The 18694-nt window shown below is 44.9% G+C and overlaps 1 protein-coding gene across 1 annotated transcript in view; it reads right to left on the bottom strand.

Moving 5' to 3' along the window:
* Positions 1–2338: 2338 nt before the first annotated feature.
* Positions 2339–18694, bottom strand: part of GSK3B (glycogen synthase kinase 3 beta) — a 141113-nt gene continuing 124757 nt past the window's right edge. The window contains exons 9-11 of the mRNA XM_052666199.1: positions 17655–17841; positions 12365–12463; positions 2339–6133 (exon numbers count right to left, since the gene is read on the bottom strand). Of these exons, the coding sequence (XP_052522159.1) occupies positions 6066–6133; positions 12365–12463; positions 17655–17841 (354 nt within the window). The 3' untranslated portion in view covers positions 2339–6065. The remainder of the gene's footprint in view (positions 6134–12364; positions 12464–17654; positions 17842–18694) is intronic.

Here is an 18694-nt window from a genome sequence, read left to right as displayed (position 1 = left end):
GTTGGAGTGCATCCAGAAGAGGACTGACTACAAAAACAATCCAAGGGATGGAACACTTCTCCTATGAGGATGGGCTGAGAGAGCTGGGGCTGCTCAGCCTGGAGAAGAGAGGCTCTGGGGAAACCTGAGAGCAGCCTTTCAGTACCTAAAGGAGGGTTATGAGGGGGGTGAAGAGGACAGTCTTTAGCAGGGTCTGCGGTGATAGGACAAGGGGTAATGGTTTCAAATTAAAACAGGGTCCTGATCAAAGGGCATTTGCAGTAAAATAGAGAGAACACAAGGCGCCAGTGCACGTGTTTAAAAAGGAAAGTGCTCAAGGTCCCCGATTTCCAAGGATCGTGACGAAGGGCAAAATTCAAATCAGTAAGAACTCACCAAGCAGTTCCATCAGTGACTCCACCGCGGTACAACTGGCCGCTTCCAGAGCTGCTGGAGCAGAGCATCCCCAGTGCCTGCAGCCAACAGTGGATGGTGCTTTGGTCCCGTCCCCACCCTCTCTGCCACCCGGGAGGCCGGAGCGCAGAGCAGACCACGGAGCAGCGGCAGAGCCCAGCTGGAGGCCTGGGGCGGCTGCCACCCGCTCCAAGGGGCTCCGTGTCAGCCCACCCCACCTATCGGGAGCACCCCGAGCCCGGCTGCAGAGCTGTGACCCCACTCACATCCCCGAACAAAGCCAGAGGAGCCACCGTGCAATATAAATTTGTTTTTATTGAAGCAGCAGTCACATGACCTTGCATCTAGCCTTTAGGATAGCGACAGAATGGATTCGGCCAGGTCAGCCAGCCCAAAAAAAAAAAAAAAAAAAAAAAAGGAATTTTTATTCGTTTTTTTTGTTTTTTATTTATTTTTCTTTTGCGCTAATAGACATGTCATGTTTAATACACACATTATCCAGTACCGGAAACCCAACTCAGAGATAGCTACGTGCTGATTTGCTGGAGGAACGGTCCACTGGACGTGGTCTTGACAAACTTTACAAATCACCACCAAATAACGTTACTAATGGGACCAAATGAGGAAAAGGAAAAAAAGAAACGATGAGTGCAGTATTCAAAGCCAGCAGTTTACACAGGTTCTTAAGTTTGTATCTATAGGTGGACAGTAAAGGAAGATCGCTTGGATTCAATTTGAGATATCATGTCCCAGGGTTCCTCTCTCCATCAAATCAAACGGCATCAGAGACAAGCTGGCACCTCTTGGAAAAGTATCATGGAGTAACACAGCTCATTTAAGAAAACATGCTTATTTCTCATGATTATTTTTTTTTTTCTATTTTTATTTTTATTATTATTACAAAGATTCATGTCCACCTATTCTCGCGGAGTGGAAAAAGGTGCGGGGGTGAGGAACAAGGGGCAGAGAAGGAGGAGAGGAGGAGGAAGGAAGGGGGGCAAGACTTTGAAATAAAGACCACACACTTGGGAATTTTCAATTTCATTTCCAGGCTAACCTACTTTTTATTTAATGCAAATTACAGTACCAGTTAACTATTTCCGAACCGAGTCACACAGAACAAAACGTATTTACAAGGGGAATGGGGCGGGGGAAATAATAAAACATTAAGCATACTTTCCACAAAAAAAGTTTATATTTAAAATGAAAAAAAAAAAAAAAAAAAAAAAATCAGTCACAGAGGCATTCAAGTAGTAATAATGTTATACAGGTTTTGCTTTTCCTTTTAAATCAAGACAGATTTGCACAAGTGTATGCAATAGTTTGTATACAACCCACAGTCCTTAATATATATATATATATATTTTAGATTTGTTTTTAAGATGGAAGTGGTCACACTAATCGGTGTGTACAGGCCCAAGTGATCCATCAGCAACACATTAATGAACGCAAATTTTACAGGCAAGCAAATTATATATATATAAATATATTTTATATATATATATATATATGTATGTATATATATATATATATTAAAAATAAATTGAGAAAGACCAACACAAGGAAGCTACTTTTCTCAAGCTAACTCCTTAGGTACTGTTTTCCTTTCTGGTCGTTTTGCTGTTATTGCAGGGCTCCAAAACAAAACGAACTAGGAACAAAACTGCCTAAGAGCCCTGTGGGAAGAACCTGGGACCCAGGCACCTCTCCCCACCTCAGAAAGGCAGACCCGGAGCGGAGGCTGGCGCCGTCCGTCCGTCCGTCCAAGGCTGTCTGCTTTTCGGAGAGGGGACCGACGAGCCGGGGCCTTGGATGTGCTCAACAGTGGCACGCCATAGGCACCTGCCACTGCTGTAAGCAAAGCTTTGCTTAAAAATAATGGGAGAAAGCGACCAGGGATCTGTGATTAGCCAATTTTCTTTTGTGATTTGTTTTTTTTTTGGTGTTGTTTGTTTGTTTTTCCTTGTAAGGTAGGTAAGTTACTTAGCATTAAGAACAGCAGTGTCTTAATTGGGTGCCCAGAGGGGACCCCGATCACCATCGGCTCCATCTCAGAGACCTACGCGTTGTGGAATTGACAAGAGGACAGATGGAGACCATACACTGTCAAAACCGAGCCCCAGACGGAGGGAAGAGAGTAACAGCTCTGAGCGGACCATCAGAAGCAACGTGACGTCACTGACCTTTGTGTCACCAGAAAAAGTGCAGCCTCTGCTTCACCGGAATGAACGCAAGATGCTCCGAAACAAAACAGCAACCTTTGGTTTGGTACAGGGTGAAGTGTTTTCATATTCAAGACAACCTCAGGTGGAACACTAACCAGGTAGTAAACACAAGCGGACTAATTGTAGAAACAAGGCCTTCGTGCTGGGCGCAAGAACTCAAGAGACATGTTCAACTTGCCATCTTAAGAAACCAAAAGTGACTGTGGGGAGGGGATGCGGTGAGGAGCCCCCTGCTCCGAGAGCCCCCGCAGGGCCCAGCGACGATGGCGGGGTCCCTTCGCTGCTGACGGCAGAGGGCCCTTCGTCCATGACGGTGGGGGATCCATCAATGATGGCGGAGGATCCACCATTGATGGTGGGGGGAAGACGAGCAAAGCCGCGCGCAGCCGCCAGCCGTAGGGCTGCTGCGGGCGAGAGAGTGGAGAATGAAACCGGTCACTGCTAGAGGGGGGAGGAGGGCAGGGGGAACCGGGGACGTCCAGAGCAAAGCCGTGGCTCGGGTGAGATGGGGGCGAGGAGGGTTTCCTTTCGTTCCGCTCGGGATCGGGGTACCGCTGAAACCTGGCAGCGCTCCGAATTAAAAGCGGGGAGCGGAGATGCGGTTGTGTGGGGGATGTTGTTAACAAAGGAGGAAAAAAAAAAAAAAAAAAAAAGGGAAATAAAATTCAAAAAATCATGGAAGCGAAGGCACTCCAAACTATATAGATACACTATACATCGCTAGAGTTATTGTTACAATAATACAGGCCGGTACCTACTGTACAGAGTTAAAACTATATGGCTTTAAAAAGCTCGTCTACATTTTGTCTGATTATTAAACAGAATCACTGCCCTGAACGGTAACTTTTTGCTCATTAATAACAGTTCCTGGGTCCACATATTTACATACAAAACAATAAAACTCAAAATTTAAAAACAACCAAAAATAATAATGTACAAGCTTGAATTTGGTGAGGAGCTTTGTGGTTTCCTTTGTTTTTTTTTGTTTTTTTGTTTGTTTTTTTGTTTGTTTTTTTCCTGCGTATTTTTTTTTTTTTTCTTCTTATTTACAAAAAAAAAGGTTATTCAAAGACCTGGATCTCACTGTATAAAAGAGTCGGTGATCCTGCCATGATCCTTGAAACGAACGAACAAACAAACAAACAAACTCCCCGGGGCACCCCGACCCCCGGCTAACAGCCACACAGCGCACACAGACACGGCACAGAACGGGAGCAAAGCTCTTCACTCTCCTCCGCTAGACTTCAATGAAAGGAGAAAAAGAAGAAAAGAAAGGAAGAAAAAGCCACATTTCCTGGAACGAGCAGCAATTTTGTCTCAGTTTTACATTTTAAAGACTCGGTCATCTATCTGCCTCCAAGCAGCGGCGCCTACAGGCCACGGCCCAGCGCTCTCGTCCTGCAGCAGATCCACCCTCCGCCCTGCTCTGTGGGTCTCCTGCACTACATGGATGGCTGGGCCACTGCTGAGCCCCTGCACTTACCTGTGTGAGCCGCGTCCCGTCCTTAGGACGCTCTCAGCCCTTTCAATTGTGTCACGCGTGAGGATTTTGAAAGCCTTCAGCTCTGAAGAGGCAGTGCGCCTTCCTCTACCATCAGCCAGAATTTAGGGACAGCCACTGTAAAGCACGGAAATGCTTTTTTCCCCGACAGCAAATTGATGTGGGGCATAACGTAAGAGCTTAGCGGTTTCAGGGTGGGCGTTTGCTCCTCCCTCCCACCATGATCGGGCAGCACTCGGAGACGAGTTTCCAAAAAGCCCCACACAAGCAGGGTGAAATGCACAGAAGGGAAGGCCGTGAGCAGAGCCCCCGCAGCCACGGGGTGTGCTGGAGCCGCTGCCAGGCCACGCGAAGGGCCGCACGCTGCCCCCAAACCAACCACCTGTCTCAGGCCCTCGGGTCAGACAGAGCCGGTAAGCACCGAGGCGGCTCCTAAGGAGCGCAAGGCAAGGGGGAGCTCCTCCACCTGTCCTCCCCGGGGATATTGCTTGGGATGGGGCAGAGGTGGGACCGTGCACCACTCGCCCTCGCGGGGGGGAAACCCGGAGCCTGGGCTACGACAAGCACCCGCCTCACGCTTCAGTCAGACTGCTGCGAGATTGTAGACAAAATAAAAAAAACAGTGTTGTCTCTATGTATACATGTATATATTTATATAATATATATACACACACACTCATATGTAGCCAGCTTTCCTACAAGTCAGCAGGTACAATTACTGTTGATAGCACTCCGATGTGTAGTTTATTAATATTCTACCGATGTAAAAACAGAATGGCAACGTGGCAACGCGCATCAATAAATAGAGATCAAAAAAGCAAAGAGGTTAAAAAGATGAAATTTAAATACAGACTCTAGCCGTGGATTTAAAATCAGAGCTACCGTAGAATGTGGCATCCTGCGAGTTAAAGCTGCAGTTAAAAAATATTACAAAATAAACCAGTAGAAGACTGTTACAGTTCACATTATAAATCCCGGTGTCCTTTTCCTGTACATCTCGGGAAAGGGAAGCCTATTCCAATTGGGACTGGACAATCGCTCAGGCGGTGGCACCTCTCAGCCCGGCCCTCGCCATCCCCTCCGCTGCCCCAACCACAACCGCTCGCCTCCGCCTGTGTGTGTATTATATTATATAGAGCCGTGCAAAGGGCTCCTCTTGGAAGGAAGCTGCAGGTCTCTTCATCGCTAGCACTGATTTGTGAAAGGAAAGTCTGCCACTAGCAGCTCAAGCCTTAAGACACACGTAAGCCTCCCCCCTCCCCCAGGCAGCCTATGTCCTACCATGCCAGCCAGGGCAGCTGTCAGTCGCCCGTCGGTCGGCCCGGGGCGTGGATTCGCTGGCACCGAACGCTGAGCTCTGTTGAATGACCCCTGCTAAGCTCCCGACCAAATTCAAGCTGTGCACTACATCAAAGTCCGAAACTTCACTTAAAAAGAAAATAAAAAAAGAGGTTAAAAAAAAAAAAAAGAACTTCAGCAGAGAATGAGGTTTGGGGGTTCTTTTTTTTTTTGTTTTGCCTTTTTTTTTTCTCTCTTTTTTTTTTTTTTTTTTTTTTTTTCCTTCTTTCCGTTGTGGGAGAGGGCATGAGGCAAGAGTCCTGGTTCTGAAGTACACAACAGCAAACTTCCAACATGAAGTGATTGTTGAGGGGAGAGACACTGGTGTGTTGTATTGCTCCGCGTTCCCTCCTCCCCCCACCTAGTCCCTGCCCCGGACACCCTGCAGAGTGAGATACAATGAAACTGGTTCGTATTTATAGATATTTTACAAGGTTAAATAAGAACAGCAATAATAATAATAAAAAATTGAACACTAAAATGAACAGGTTGGTTGGTTGGTTGCTTTTTTTCCTCTTTTTAATTTTCTTTCCAAATGTGACCAGTGTTGCTGAGCAAGACTCAAATTACTGGTGATTTTCCTGTGCAGCTGGCTGCTTGGTACCGGTTCAGGTGGAGTTGGAGGCTGATGCTGTAGCTACACTATTGGTCTGAACTCGTTCTCCTGCATTAACATCTGCAAATGACAGGCGAGGGAAGGAAAGAAAGAAAGAACAACCAGCATTACCTCCAGAACACAGACATTTGCAACAACAGCCATGACATTTCCCACACAGGGAAAGCCCCAAATCCCACCACCGTACCGCTGGGCAGGATGCCCTCGTTGGGTTTGTGAAGAGCTGTTTGCTCTGGACAGAGATGTGCTTTGAGTGGGACAACACCATTTCAGCATGCTAACACCTGGCTGTGTTCAGCTGTTCTGGTGGGACAGGCCGTGCTCAGGCTGACCCAGGAACACTGACTGTGAAGGCTTGCTGGCACTGCCAGAGCCAACGCAACTGCCCAGGGCTGCACACTGGTGCTGATGCTTCCTGCTGTTAGGCTTCCTTGTAGCAAAGCCATCTCCAGGAGGGATGGAGCCCCACACAGAGACAACATGCAGGACTGGGAGCTCCTGTCAGTGTGCATCCAAGGAAACTCAGAATTTGCAAAGAAATACCAAAAGGAATTTCACCACAACTGTGTTTTCAGATGTAATTTGAAGGGAAAATAATTGCGTCAGCTTGTAGCGAAAGGCTACAGGGAGAGTCTTCATCCTGATGTGCAGAGGCTCTTCCAGAGACCATCAAATACTGTTATTCAGTTCTTAGAACGCCCCAACAAACTGGGGCAGGCCTTCAATCAGGCAAGAAAAGGAGAAAAGCAAGAGCCAAGACGCTAATAAACATCCAAACAGACTGAGAACAACAGAACAGTACGATGGCCAAATAACCACACACAGTTGGTGGTCTCTCTGGAAAAAATAAGCTTTCTGAATATTAGAAGAATTAGGAGGGGAAAAAAAATGCACCAACTTCATCTGGAGCCATCCTATGCAAGATGTGATCTGCACAGCCACAAAAAAGGAAAGAGGACAAAAGGTGAAACACAAAATACTTGACAACAAATACACGAGTAGAAAAAGATATCAAGTGAGGTTTCCTAAAGAGAGCATCATGCACTTCTCCCACTGAACTGAAGGGTAGCTGCAAAGCTATCAATACTGCAATAGAATAAAAATGACTTTTATCTCAGTACAGAAGAGGGCAGAGTGGGAAAGCAGTGCACTCAGAAGACAAGGAAAAGGACTCACAGAGGACAGAGCAAATTTAACAACCAATGAAGGACAGCACGACCGGCAGAAATAACAGGACAAAATACAAGTTGAGGTGGTGGGGTGCAGCAACGCTTCTCCAGCAGAGAAACATTGGTGAGGCATGGCAGTGGGATGCTGCTAATGCAGCCTATCTGCTGTTCGACCACTTCAACCCGACCATAGTTGAAGTGCAGCCATGAGCAAAAGGTGACAAGGTGAATGAGTGTTCAGAAATGGAGTGCATCAGTTGAGGGACAAATTAAGTAACACAGAGATGATGGCAACAAGAAGGGGCAATCAAACCAGCACCAGCATCGAGGAATAAAAAGGACAAGGGAGAGAGGGTGTGACGCCTGTATGAAAAGGAAATGCCGTGAGGAACGCTTAGGAAGAAAGGGAAATCCTTCTGTGGGCACTATGCTGGGAAAGTCTCCCACTCCTTTTCCCCCTACCCCGAAGTGACCCAAAGCTCTCCCTCCCGAAGGAACAACCACCATGAGAAAAGAAGCTCAAAGCACCACAGTAACGTACCAACAGCAGCAGTGTTATCTGGGAAGCTAGCACGTGAGAGACATCAACCTAGGTGGGGAACTGCTCTCAAGGAGCAGCTCCCAAACCACATGTGCTTGCAAACCAATGATGACCGAGGAAATCTGAAGTGGAAACTCTGACTCTCAGCTTCTGGCTGAGTCAGGCCTCAAACTCTGCCTGATGTGCAGGTAAAGATAAACCCTAGCTAATGCAACATCTGTGCCTGATGCAAACACTCTAGCTGGAATCTGTACTGTTGGCAGAGGATTTCTCTGTGCAAGAACCAAGAGTGTGCGTGATTCATTTGCTGAAATAAAACACGTTTTTTGATCTCCCACTCCTGAAGACAACAGAGGCTGAAACCATTATCATTTCACTGCTACTGAGCAGAGATAAAGAAGAAAGAGGAAGGGATGGAGCTACTTCATGTAACATGTAACACATGCTCCTCTTATCATCACGCTAGTAGGGGAGTTTCTGAGAAACATATGCAGCATACGGTCAGAAGGAAATAAAGTGATGCAGCCCCGGACCATTTACATGGGGCTTTTCACAACACTGTGTAACACCCCACCCAGGCTGGGACAGAGCACAGGCTGATAAGGGTTGCACTGACTCAGAAGCTGCAATAAAATGTAGCGTTGTGACTCTCCAGCCTGCTGTGGATGGAGCATTTGGGGAGCAGAGCAGGGCTTGCTCCACCACCTCTCTGCTGGAGTGCAGGAAAAAGAACACAACAAGAGCATGAGGGTTTCTGGGCATTCAATTCAATTTCTGTGCATTCTTGTTGCCAGGAGAAATTGGTCCTTGGACACAGGAGAAGAAAACCTATGCCTTCAGTAACATTACTAAACACTGCACAATATTTGCTTTGCCAACTGTGCTGCTGTGGAAGCTGTGAGCTGCTATGGAGCTCTCTAGCACGGGGCAGGTGAGTGCAGCAGCCTGTGGCGTGAGGTTGGGGCATGCTCTGCTGTGACCCACCCACCTGACACCTCTGTGCATGGCAAGGAAACCACAGCAGGGTGAAGTGTTAGCCACTTCTGAGCTTCTTACAAACAGAGCGAGAAAGTCATCTCTCATCAATATATTCTCTGCCAGTTCAGCTGCAGCCTGCGAGGAATACCTTTACTCTCTCAGAAGGTACGTGGTGCTCCCTAGAAACCTCCCAGAAAGGAAAGATTGGGCTGCAGTTCAAAGACAGAGCCATCAACTCAGTTTGAAAAAAAACCATCAACACTAATGACAGCATTAGCTGGCTGGATTTGAGCACTGACACACAGCACTGCACTTCTACAAAGAGAGAAACAGAAATGCATCTGGGAGTCCACACAGGGCAACAGAGGAGAGGAGTGGAAGGATGAGAAGGGCTCATTTTTCCTGCAGTGTCTACTGAAGGGGAAACACTGGGCTCAAAGCAAAACTGGTAGGACTGACATGGACAAATTGCTCTCCTGTAGCTGCCATGGATGCATGAAAACTGTCTGCCCCTTTTCTGTCGAAGGAAGTAGGGCTGTACAAAATTCTTTCAATGGAAACATCCCACTTGCACTAAATCTTATTTCACTGGAGTACTGTGGCCTTTTCAACTACCCAACACTGGCAGGTGACACTAGCTCTAATCTGTTTTGTTGCTGAAAGTTCAGGCACACCATCTCGTTTGGGATTACACAGGATCAGCACAGCAGGATGCCTAAGACGACAACCCCAGTATCCCAGCTGGCACAGCTCCCTGCAGATAGCAATTACACCCTTCCCATCCTAGCACTGCTAACAGAGAGGTAACTGCTGCTGCAGCTAAGCCAGGAAGAAAAATGCAGTCACACAAACAGGTAAACTGCTCAGCACGGTTGTGAATTGTCCTCCTCCTCCAGACTGATCAAGTCAGCATCCACGTGTACAAAGCTGCACTGGCCTTTTTATCAACCATCAGTGTGACTCACAGAAAGCCAGCACACCATTTCTAGCAGGGCCAACCACTTTCAACTTCTTTACTCCTTTTTGTGCCACAGAAGTAAAAAGGGATTTCTCAAACTTCATGCGAGTTTGCCAGTGCCAGAGCAGCAAGGCTTCGTGCTCCCATAGCAAAACAGGGTTCCATCAGTACAGGGAGCCTGGCTTTAAACCTTGAGAGGAAATTTGCAACCAAAGTCACAACAAAAGTTACTTTAAATTCCCCCACATTTCATATAATGATCCCAAAGCTGCTGTTGCATTGGGCTACTGAAACCACTACTTGGCAACTATCATTTAATGAACACAATTTTGGAAAATTTGTAATAATATGTGTGCAATACAAAGCAGTGCTTTGCACCTTATGAAAAAATTGAGACTCGTGTCACAGTCTCTGCTACATAACAGCTATGAAAATGACTGTGAGCAGGTAAGAGAAACCCAGCTGGATGTTCACTCCATTTCAGTGCCTGAATACCTATAAGCAGCTATGTTGGGCACAGCACTGGACACAAGAACTTCAGTATCAGTTCTGCTTGCTGACAGGAGACAAACCATTAGTTTATTAATAGATTGTGGTTACACATAACTTGATTTGTTCTCTTCCCTGCTCAAAACAGTTTCTGAACTTGCACTGTTTTTTCACACAGTTTCACGTTTTGCAGAACAGCCTCCTGCCTCTCAGGCTGCCCTGGGTCAGGTGGGAGAGCTGCTCCCAAGCTGCTTTAGCAGCTATGAACTGGAATATGCAGGGGGAGGGGAAAAGGGACTCTTTCAATTTAAAGTTTTTGCTCAGTGAGGCATCAGCATGCAAAGCAAAACAGATTAACATCATCTCATATAGAACCGAATCTTAAAATTGTAATTCTGTTGAAATTCCCAAGGCCTGCTAAGAACCCCGGAGAAGCATGGAACTACAAACAGCTGTGCAGCAGAAACACAACACTACAAGTTGCTCAATCCTTAATTAATTTCACAGTCTCTTTCCAAGTTGCAAGGCTATTTTCTAGTGAACTAAGAGTAGGATGTCCTGTCCCAACTGTGAGTACTGCTTGTGAACAGGAGGCTTACACATGTTGACATCAATAAGATGGGTGGGTTTTTTTCTTTCCTTTTAGTATACTTTCACAGTTAGGACACTTCTAGCATTCAGCCTAATGCATTTTCTCCCTTCTGTGTTCTGGAACAGAATTACTGGGTGAAAACAGGTTGTTTTTTTTTTTTTTTTTTTAACCTAGATCACTCCACAAGACTGCTGAATCTTAGCAAAGAGAGCAGCTCCTCAAAAAGGCATTACAATAACATTAAGTGAAAGGATTTTTCAGAAGGACTTTAAAGTCAAATTCCCCACCTGTATTTTGCAGTTCTTCTATCACTTTTACTACTTTATCTGTTTTTTTCCTTACTCACTGAGCAACAGATGCACACAGAAGGGAAACAGAGAACATGACTATTTGCAGAGTACTGCAAAGTGTACGGAAAAAACATAGTAAATTTTAGAAGAGCAAATTTGCTTTCTCTTAAGTTCAAACCACATAAATTACACAGGCTCTATCTTTTACAAACCAATACCACAGTTTCAGAGAGAAAGCCTGATCTTACAACTCAGTTCCAATAGTCTAAAAGAGACCACGAAAATGCTTTCCGTATGGCAGCGGCTGGACCAAGCACATCAAAATTGAAGTAACTGGAACATCAACTTTTAGACGTCTTCCTTCACAACTGAGTAAGCACCTGAAACTGGGTACCTGCCCTTCTCAAATGGGCCTGACACGCTCAAGAGACACACGTGCAAGCACACCCATCCTGCAGCCTGCCTCGGGTTGCACAAGCGCAGCCTGCTGGCATGCTGACTCAGGGCTGACGCAGTGCCACGTGTGAATCACCACTGCCACATCCGGCAGCACCTGGGATTTGCTTTGGGAGTCTCCCAACTGATATTACTCAGCTTTTCAGGTTTCGTTGGAAACGTAATACAAACTGGAGTGGCTACAGACCAACAGTGAGCTTTTAAAGGATTTCTGACAGAAACGTGAGAGTGAGACAGAACAAAGAAAGTTGCTCAGTGCTGGCCAAAACCCAAAGTGCTCAAAGATAACATAAGCAAACTCAATAAGAAGCAACAGCAGCTACAGAGAAGAGGCAGTGAGCAAGGTGACCCAAGACTCTATCCTGACTTTTGTAAGCTTCTGCCTTTCCTACTGGGGAAAACCCTCTCTATCCATGCTCTGCAGAAGAGCATGGATACTCTACCATGTCTACTAAGCTAGCCACTCCTTCTCCTAGACATCATGCTCAAAGCCAGTATTAACTTTGGAGAGGCCAAAAGCTCACAATTCAGGTGTGAAACAATACAAAATAAAATAAAAGTGTGTAAAAAAAAAAGTAAAAACCAGGGGAGATAACTATTCTTTTATAGTGAAAGCCTGGGCAAGAGGCATGAATAAACATATCGGTGGCCCAGGTTAGGATATGGATGAGCGACCACAGCAACATCCAGGTGACCATGAGCAGAGACCGAGCAGAAGGCAGGGCTGGAGAAGCCTGTCCATCCCTTCCTGCTCACCCTGGGCCTCCACAGAGGATGGTGCCATGGAGCAGGGGAGGCAGGCGGGCGCGTGTTCTCACCTGAGGCTGCTGTAGCATTTGTAGGGGTTGAAGCAGCTGCTTGGTTCCGAGCATGAGCAGGGATGAGGATCGAAGCCAGAGATGGGTTACTTGACAGTTCTGGAGGGGAGGTGGAACAAACAGAGTTAGCTTGTCATTCAGCAAGAGCCCCGCATGCAGCGCAGCTCATTGGGTTGTCCCGTAATGGGTAAGCTGCGGGCAAACGTGTGCCCATCACAATCAAAGGCCACACTAAGCTTCTCCTCTTGGCTGACCAGCAGGGGGAAACCACGGCAATATTCAACTCGGCCATCCCTGCAGCAAGGCTGACAGGACTACCAGGGTGGTACAGGTGTCAGGGAATTATTTTCTAGAGAAAGACACTGGCTTGTGAGTTAGCAAACAACCGGTCAAGCTTGTTGTTTATCAAAAGCCTGATGATGTATTGCCTTGTGAGAACTGGAAGGATTCCCTTCACAAACCCACTTGCAATCAGTCTGAATGCTGATAGCAGTCATGCTGCTTGGGGCACTGGCTCAGCAACAAGCAGCTGTCACAGTGGCTCCAAGAGCTCCGGGGGTTCAGTTCTTTGGCTCGCTCAAGCTTCATTTCTCAAGGACCTGGGAACCCAAGACCCAATCTTAAGGCAGTCTCTTTGAGCGTGGTCAAGAAGAGGTGACGTGCCCCCTAAAAGTACAGAGACAGGCAAAGGGAATGGCTTTGCTGGGTAATTTAAATGGACAACAAAATGACACAGCCATTAACTAAGGAAAAAACCATGGCTTTTAGGCTCCAAATTCAATATAGCTTCAGTGTGCATCAGAATGAGAAATAGGCATCTTAAAACCACTACTGTGGGAGGGTGAAGGGCAACAGGCTGCCAACAACTGACAATCTTCTGACATCCTCCCAAGAGAACTGAATGCCTCACAGGAGGTGGTATGGAGCCAAGACAAGACAGGTCCTGTCTGCCTCAGCATCAGGAGTGACTGTCTCTTGAGAAAGCAGCATCCGGTGGGGAGGATGTGAACAGTCACCCCATACAAGGATGACTTATGACTTTTGGGGCTCCAAAGGCTTTTGTACGCAGTCTTACATTAATGGAGTTTGTTTTTAAGAGACCATTTCTCTTAACACAAGCTTTAAATTTAGAGCCTAAACAGACCAGTGGTCTATTTGATGATTTTTTCTCTTCTAAGTTCATATTCTGCTAGGAAGGGAAGATGTAGACAACTCTCACTTGTTCATAAGCCTCTTACTAAAGCGTATTTTGATACTGTATTTAAGCACTTCAGAATTCGAGTTCCAGACTGGAACCAAACAAATTGCTACATTACCTGCAACCTATCAAATCTATTCACTGTAACATTGCATTCTGGACCTGGTCTTTCCATAAAGCTTCAATAATCAAAACATTTGAATAAATACAAACCCTCAAACTCCTATGGGAATAATGTAGAATTCACATATTCATAATATAATTCAGAATTCATAAGTCTCATTTTTATGAAAAAATAAACTGAGGAAACACGAATCCTTCAAAATCAAAGCTGAACAAGATGATAAACCTATACTTTAATCCTGTACTGGCTGTATTAGCTGCTTTGTGGAAGAAAATCTTGCTACTTGAATATCTTCTCCAGAGCTGTTTCTCAAATCTGTTATTACAGGGAATCTGCCATTCTCTTCATTATTTTTTAAAGTTTCTGTTACCCACACACTCCTTCCTGCTCATCACTGGCAGTAGTAAGGGACTGCTGCCCAACGGAAACAGTGACAAAGTGCCAAGGAAAATGAACGACATTTGCTACCTTTCGGAGCTAAGCAGTGCCTCAAGGATGCAACTATCCTCTGACAGCATCTCCGTAGCCAGAATCCTAGGGCCAAAGAGCCAGCTGACCCGGGCAGAAAAATACTGCTGCAATGGCACTTCAGACCCAGGATGATTCCTCCCACACTTTCTTGTAATACTGCCAGAATATGTCCTTTCACAGCACCAGCTATGGTGAGCATACTACTTTTTTGTTGTTGTTGCACAAGTGTTTTTCTGGAGCTACCTCAAAGATCACTAGCAGACACTACAAGGCTGAAACTGTTCACTTCCACAGAAACCTCATGCTGTCCTAACTGGTATGAAGTTTCTTAAGTTCAGCATGCTTCAAGTGTCTTGGTTCCACTTTGAGGAGAAGTGTGCCAGGAGAAGTGTGCCAATTTAGACAGCAAACAATCAAAGCAAATTCAACTTGCTGGCTGGAGTTTAACAATAACTTTGCTTCAGAATTTGAATTTTTGTTCTGCTGTATCTTTGTGGCTTTCATATCTGTGAGAATGAGGCACGTCAATGCAGAACAAAAGGTCTGAGCTGTGGTTCTGACAGTCTGTTCTCAGCGACTTCCATCACAATCTATGGACAAGCCCTGGAATTGTAGCACGCTTATCTAAACCAAACTTGCAGTTCAGGGTTGTGGTAATTTCAACCAGTAATGCTGTAAGCAGCTATTGTGATCAAGGCAATGCAGATAAAGATTTCAATATAATTACGTGAACAGAGCAGTGATACCAAATAATTTATGAGAGCCAATTTTGGTTCACATCAGCTCGGGAAATACCTCTCCTTCTCCTGATCAAATTTTGATACCTACAGCCACTCTACATCTCCAATAAGGAACTAGAATAAAAACATCCAGTTTTACCAGAACACCAGATTATCTCCATTCCCCAAACACAATGAAATGCTTTGCAGTGGGAAATGATGATACTGAGAGCACTGAGCCGTTTCCTATTTCAATGCTCCAAGAAAGCCTGGCAGAACCTAATTTTGTATCTTTTACTTGGTCAGACAAGTAAACAAGTAACAAACTTTCTGTGTAACAAGTTTATGTATCGGTTTCTCTTTAGAGCAGAAGAGCACTGGAACCAACACAAGTTTCATACTCCTCTATGTACCTCATCACTGAGCATATCCTGAACTGAAATACCATTTCTAGGTGGCACTCAAATGGTCACACTAAGGATTTCCAGACATGCTGAGACAGTCTGGATGGAAATTGAGCCCTTTTTAAAAAAAAAAAAAATTATTTTTTAAGAAAAAATAAAAGCCCTTTTTATAATTAAAGGTCACAAGTCATTTTTTTCTGATTAAAAAACTCTAGGCATAAAAGTGCTTGCCATCAAGCAGCAATGGCAGCCACTTCTAAGTGCTGAATCATAGCAGTCCTCAATGGGTAACTTATATGGACAGACAGTAACATTTGTGACCCAGCAGAATCACTGAGATGCTGTAAGAAATGTGGTAAATGGTAAGTCACTTCAGGTTTTGAAAATTCATTTTCTAAGAGAAAAAAAAAAAGCTTTCAGCTTTCTGCCTTGCAGGTCTAGGAGTCACTGAACTGCAGCACTGGCTACTACAGATGCTTCCCTGGGCATGATAATTGTTTAAGTACTAATTCACACATATTATTTGGTTTTATACTAAGAAAAATGTAGAGCCAAGGCAGTAAGATAAAGCTCTCTTAACAGCTCCCATCCCTACAGTAGGCATGTATGTGGCCCCAGAACCATTGCTGGCAGCCAAAGATCATACTCTTTATCTCCATATACACTCCATGCTTTTTTCTAGACCACTGCCTAGATCAGCAGATTTGGTATGACATCTAGGTTCTTTCTGAAAATCAATTCAGTACAGTAACCATCAGATCTATACTGTTATTTCTAAGAGCTTTGTTTCCAAGCCTTTTCCACCTCCTACTCCATAGGTTTCAGTCAACTGGCCATAGCCAAATAAAACACTTCCTTTAAAATTTAATATTGTCTGTTGAAAACAAATGTCATAGAAAACAAAAGGATACCTTTCACTACTTTCAGAATTACCAGAGATGACATAAGTTATCAGCATATCTGATTTCCAAAGTCCTGATCTGTTTCCCAGATGTGATGCCTGCTTTGGATTAGTCACTCTGACAGAGCCATTGTGCAGTCCAGCTAAAGACTGATGACAACACAGTGCCACAGGAGCAGCAGAAGCTCTTTGTGTATCCTCAGGTCACAATCAGTACTGCTGCTAGACAGGACCTATTACTGCATAATTATTAACGAAGGTCTTAAAATCACTGAGATAAGCTGTACTTACTTATTCTTAAAATTCTGCTTTTTTTTTTTTTTTTTTTTTTGGCTTGTGACATGCAACACAACTCATCTGGAAACATATTAATGACCAACTTCTCACCTGCATTCTCTTTCTAGATGCTAACACTGGCACGTGTCAAAGACAGAAAACTGCTTTTTTGAATCTTAAGGCTTCCTTTTCCCACAAAGCAATTTTTCCTGCCATTTCCAAGAGTCACAGTGAGAGCACATCAGCTCTCTAGGATGGCAAAGGAGAAGTTTACTTGAGGCTTAAATTACTCAGCAGCTTCCACACTGCCTAGGGGAAACCAGGGACAAATTCCCAATACAAGCATTTATTTTTTTCTCTAAGGATTTTTAAAGTACTCACTACAGATCTTTCCAATCCTTTTTTAAACCCTTGCATTCATGTAGTAGATTTACCTTCCACAAGGCAGCCATTCAAAACAAGTTCATGCTCGGGCACATTTCGGCAGATGGACATCACACGCACTAAAGGATTTGAAAAACTACACTGATGCTAACTGAGCCAAAAGGTATTTTAGATTTCCAGCAGAAAATGCACACTGATCTATATTTGCTCCAAGGGTAACAACTTGCAGCTAGTCACTTAACATTAAAATGAAGTGCTACAACATTAATTACTAGGATACTTGTATGCTGTATTTCTCATGTTCCCTGTCTTGGAAGACAAAACCATTCCACAGAGGTATCAGTTTTATATTTCTGAGGAAAATACACATAAGTGGTTTTAAAATTTGATACTGAGTTCAAACAAAAAAGCTTGCTGTCATTCTTATTGTTTCTAATTTACTGAGTCAACATGATGCCAGATAAACTCTACAGTACATAAAACCAGGACAGTGAGATTTCTGCATTTATCTCACATCCAAAACCAACATAGGCAGCAACACTACAAACTTCCCTGCCGAACTTAATACCCACTGCTCCTCAACATGGCATTATATGCATGAAGGAGTAGGGACAACTCCAAAAGGAAAAACCAATCTAAATGGTCACCGAGTACAGTATTCCACACACATACATCCAGCTAGACTGCAGACACTAAACTGCAAATGTAAATAAACCTTTTGCTTTTTAACTTTTGAGAGCATGACGTGTGCATCACAGCAAACGCTTATCCCAGCGCTCCCTAAAGCAGAGATCCTCAACGCCTGCAGGCTACCTTGAGTGGTGAAATTGAAGAGTGCAGGTTTCTCTCGCCCGTTTGGTAACTTGACGTTTGGGTCCCGTAGTTCATCGAAGAAAGAGTGTGCACAGGCCTCCAGGGGAGTCAGGCGGGCAGTGGGGGTATACTCCAGCAGACGGCTACATAGCGCAATTGCTTCTGGTGGAGTGCGGGGCCGGAAGACCTGCATAAAAACAAGCAAGGAGAAACAAGTTGTCTGGGTATGTTCCTTCTCTTTGCTGAGCAGCAGCAAGCCAGAGCAATTAAACCTCTCGTTGCCCAACGCACTGGAACGAACTTGTGTTTGTAGTAATCAACGTCCTCCAGCGAGGATAGGAAAATCCAGTTCCTGGGGTTGAGAAAGGGTTAATTGCCAAGCTCTGCACTCAGTGAAGGAGCAATGCCAGCAAGAGACTTCATGGGAGCGCACTCAGAGAAACAACTCCAAGAATGAAGGGGGAACTCATTCAAAAGTCATGACAAAAACACACGGGTGCTACCAGCCATGCACATGGGGTGGAGTGAAGGTGGGGAGAAAGGGTTCAAATGAGCAGGATTCACTGAATGCAAAAATTGAATAGGGCCCCACTATTTTTTTCTTTTCTTTTTTTTTTGCTAGTGAACAAAGTCTTACTAACATGGACTTTCGCAGGCAGTAGGTCAGATTGTTGCTATGGAGGCTGCTGTTCAACTTTGGAGAACAACAAGGGAAGCGAGGGTGGGGTGCAGGAAACGTCTAGCTCTAACTTGCAGGTTTCTCCTTCCTTAACCTTATTCTGGCAAGTCATTCCTGTAATGGGATAACTCCTGCACATCTGGTATTTCTAAGGCTCAGAGCTGTGTCAAGAAAAGCAACTATTCTATTCTAAAAGACTTTTACCTGGGCTGATGACAACACAGAGCTCACAGCAGTTCCTCACTGCAGCTTGGTGTTAAAACTCCAAGAATAGCTATACACACACCCAACAACGCTCCCATCCTCCTCTCTTCTTATATAACAACAAAGTAGAAAGTTATCATGTAGTGAGAGGCCATCC

This window comes from Tympanuchus pallidicinctus, unplaced genomic scaffold (genome assembly GCF_026119805.1).
Source record: "Tympanuchus pallidicinctus isolate F22 unplaced genomic scaffold, pur_lepc_1.0 scaffold10, whole genome shotgun sequence".
In the NCBI taxonomy this organism is placed as follows: Eukaryota; Metazoa; Chordata; class Aves; order Galliformes; family Phasianidae; genus Tympanuchus; species Tympanuchus pallidicinctus.
This window is presented reverse-complemented; position numbering and strand designations above follow the sequence as displayed.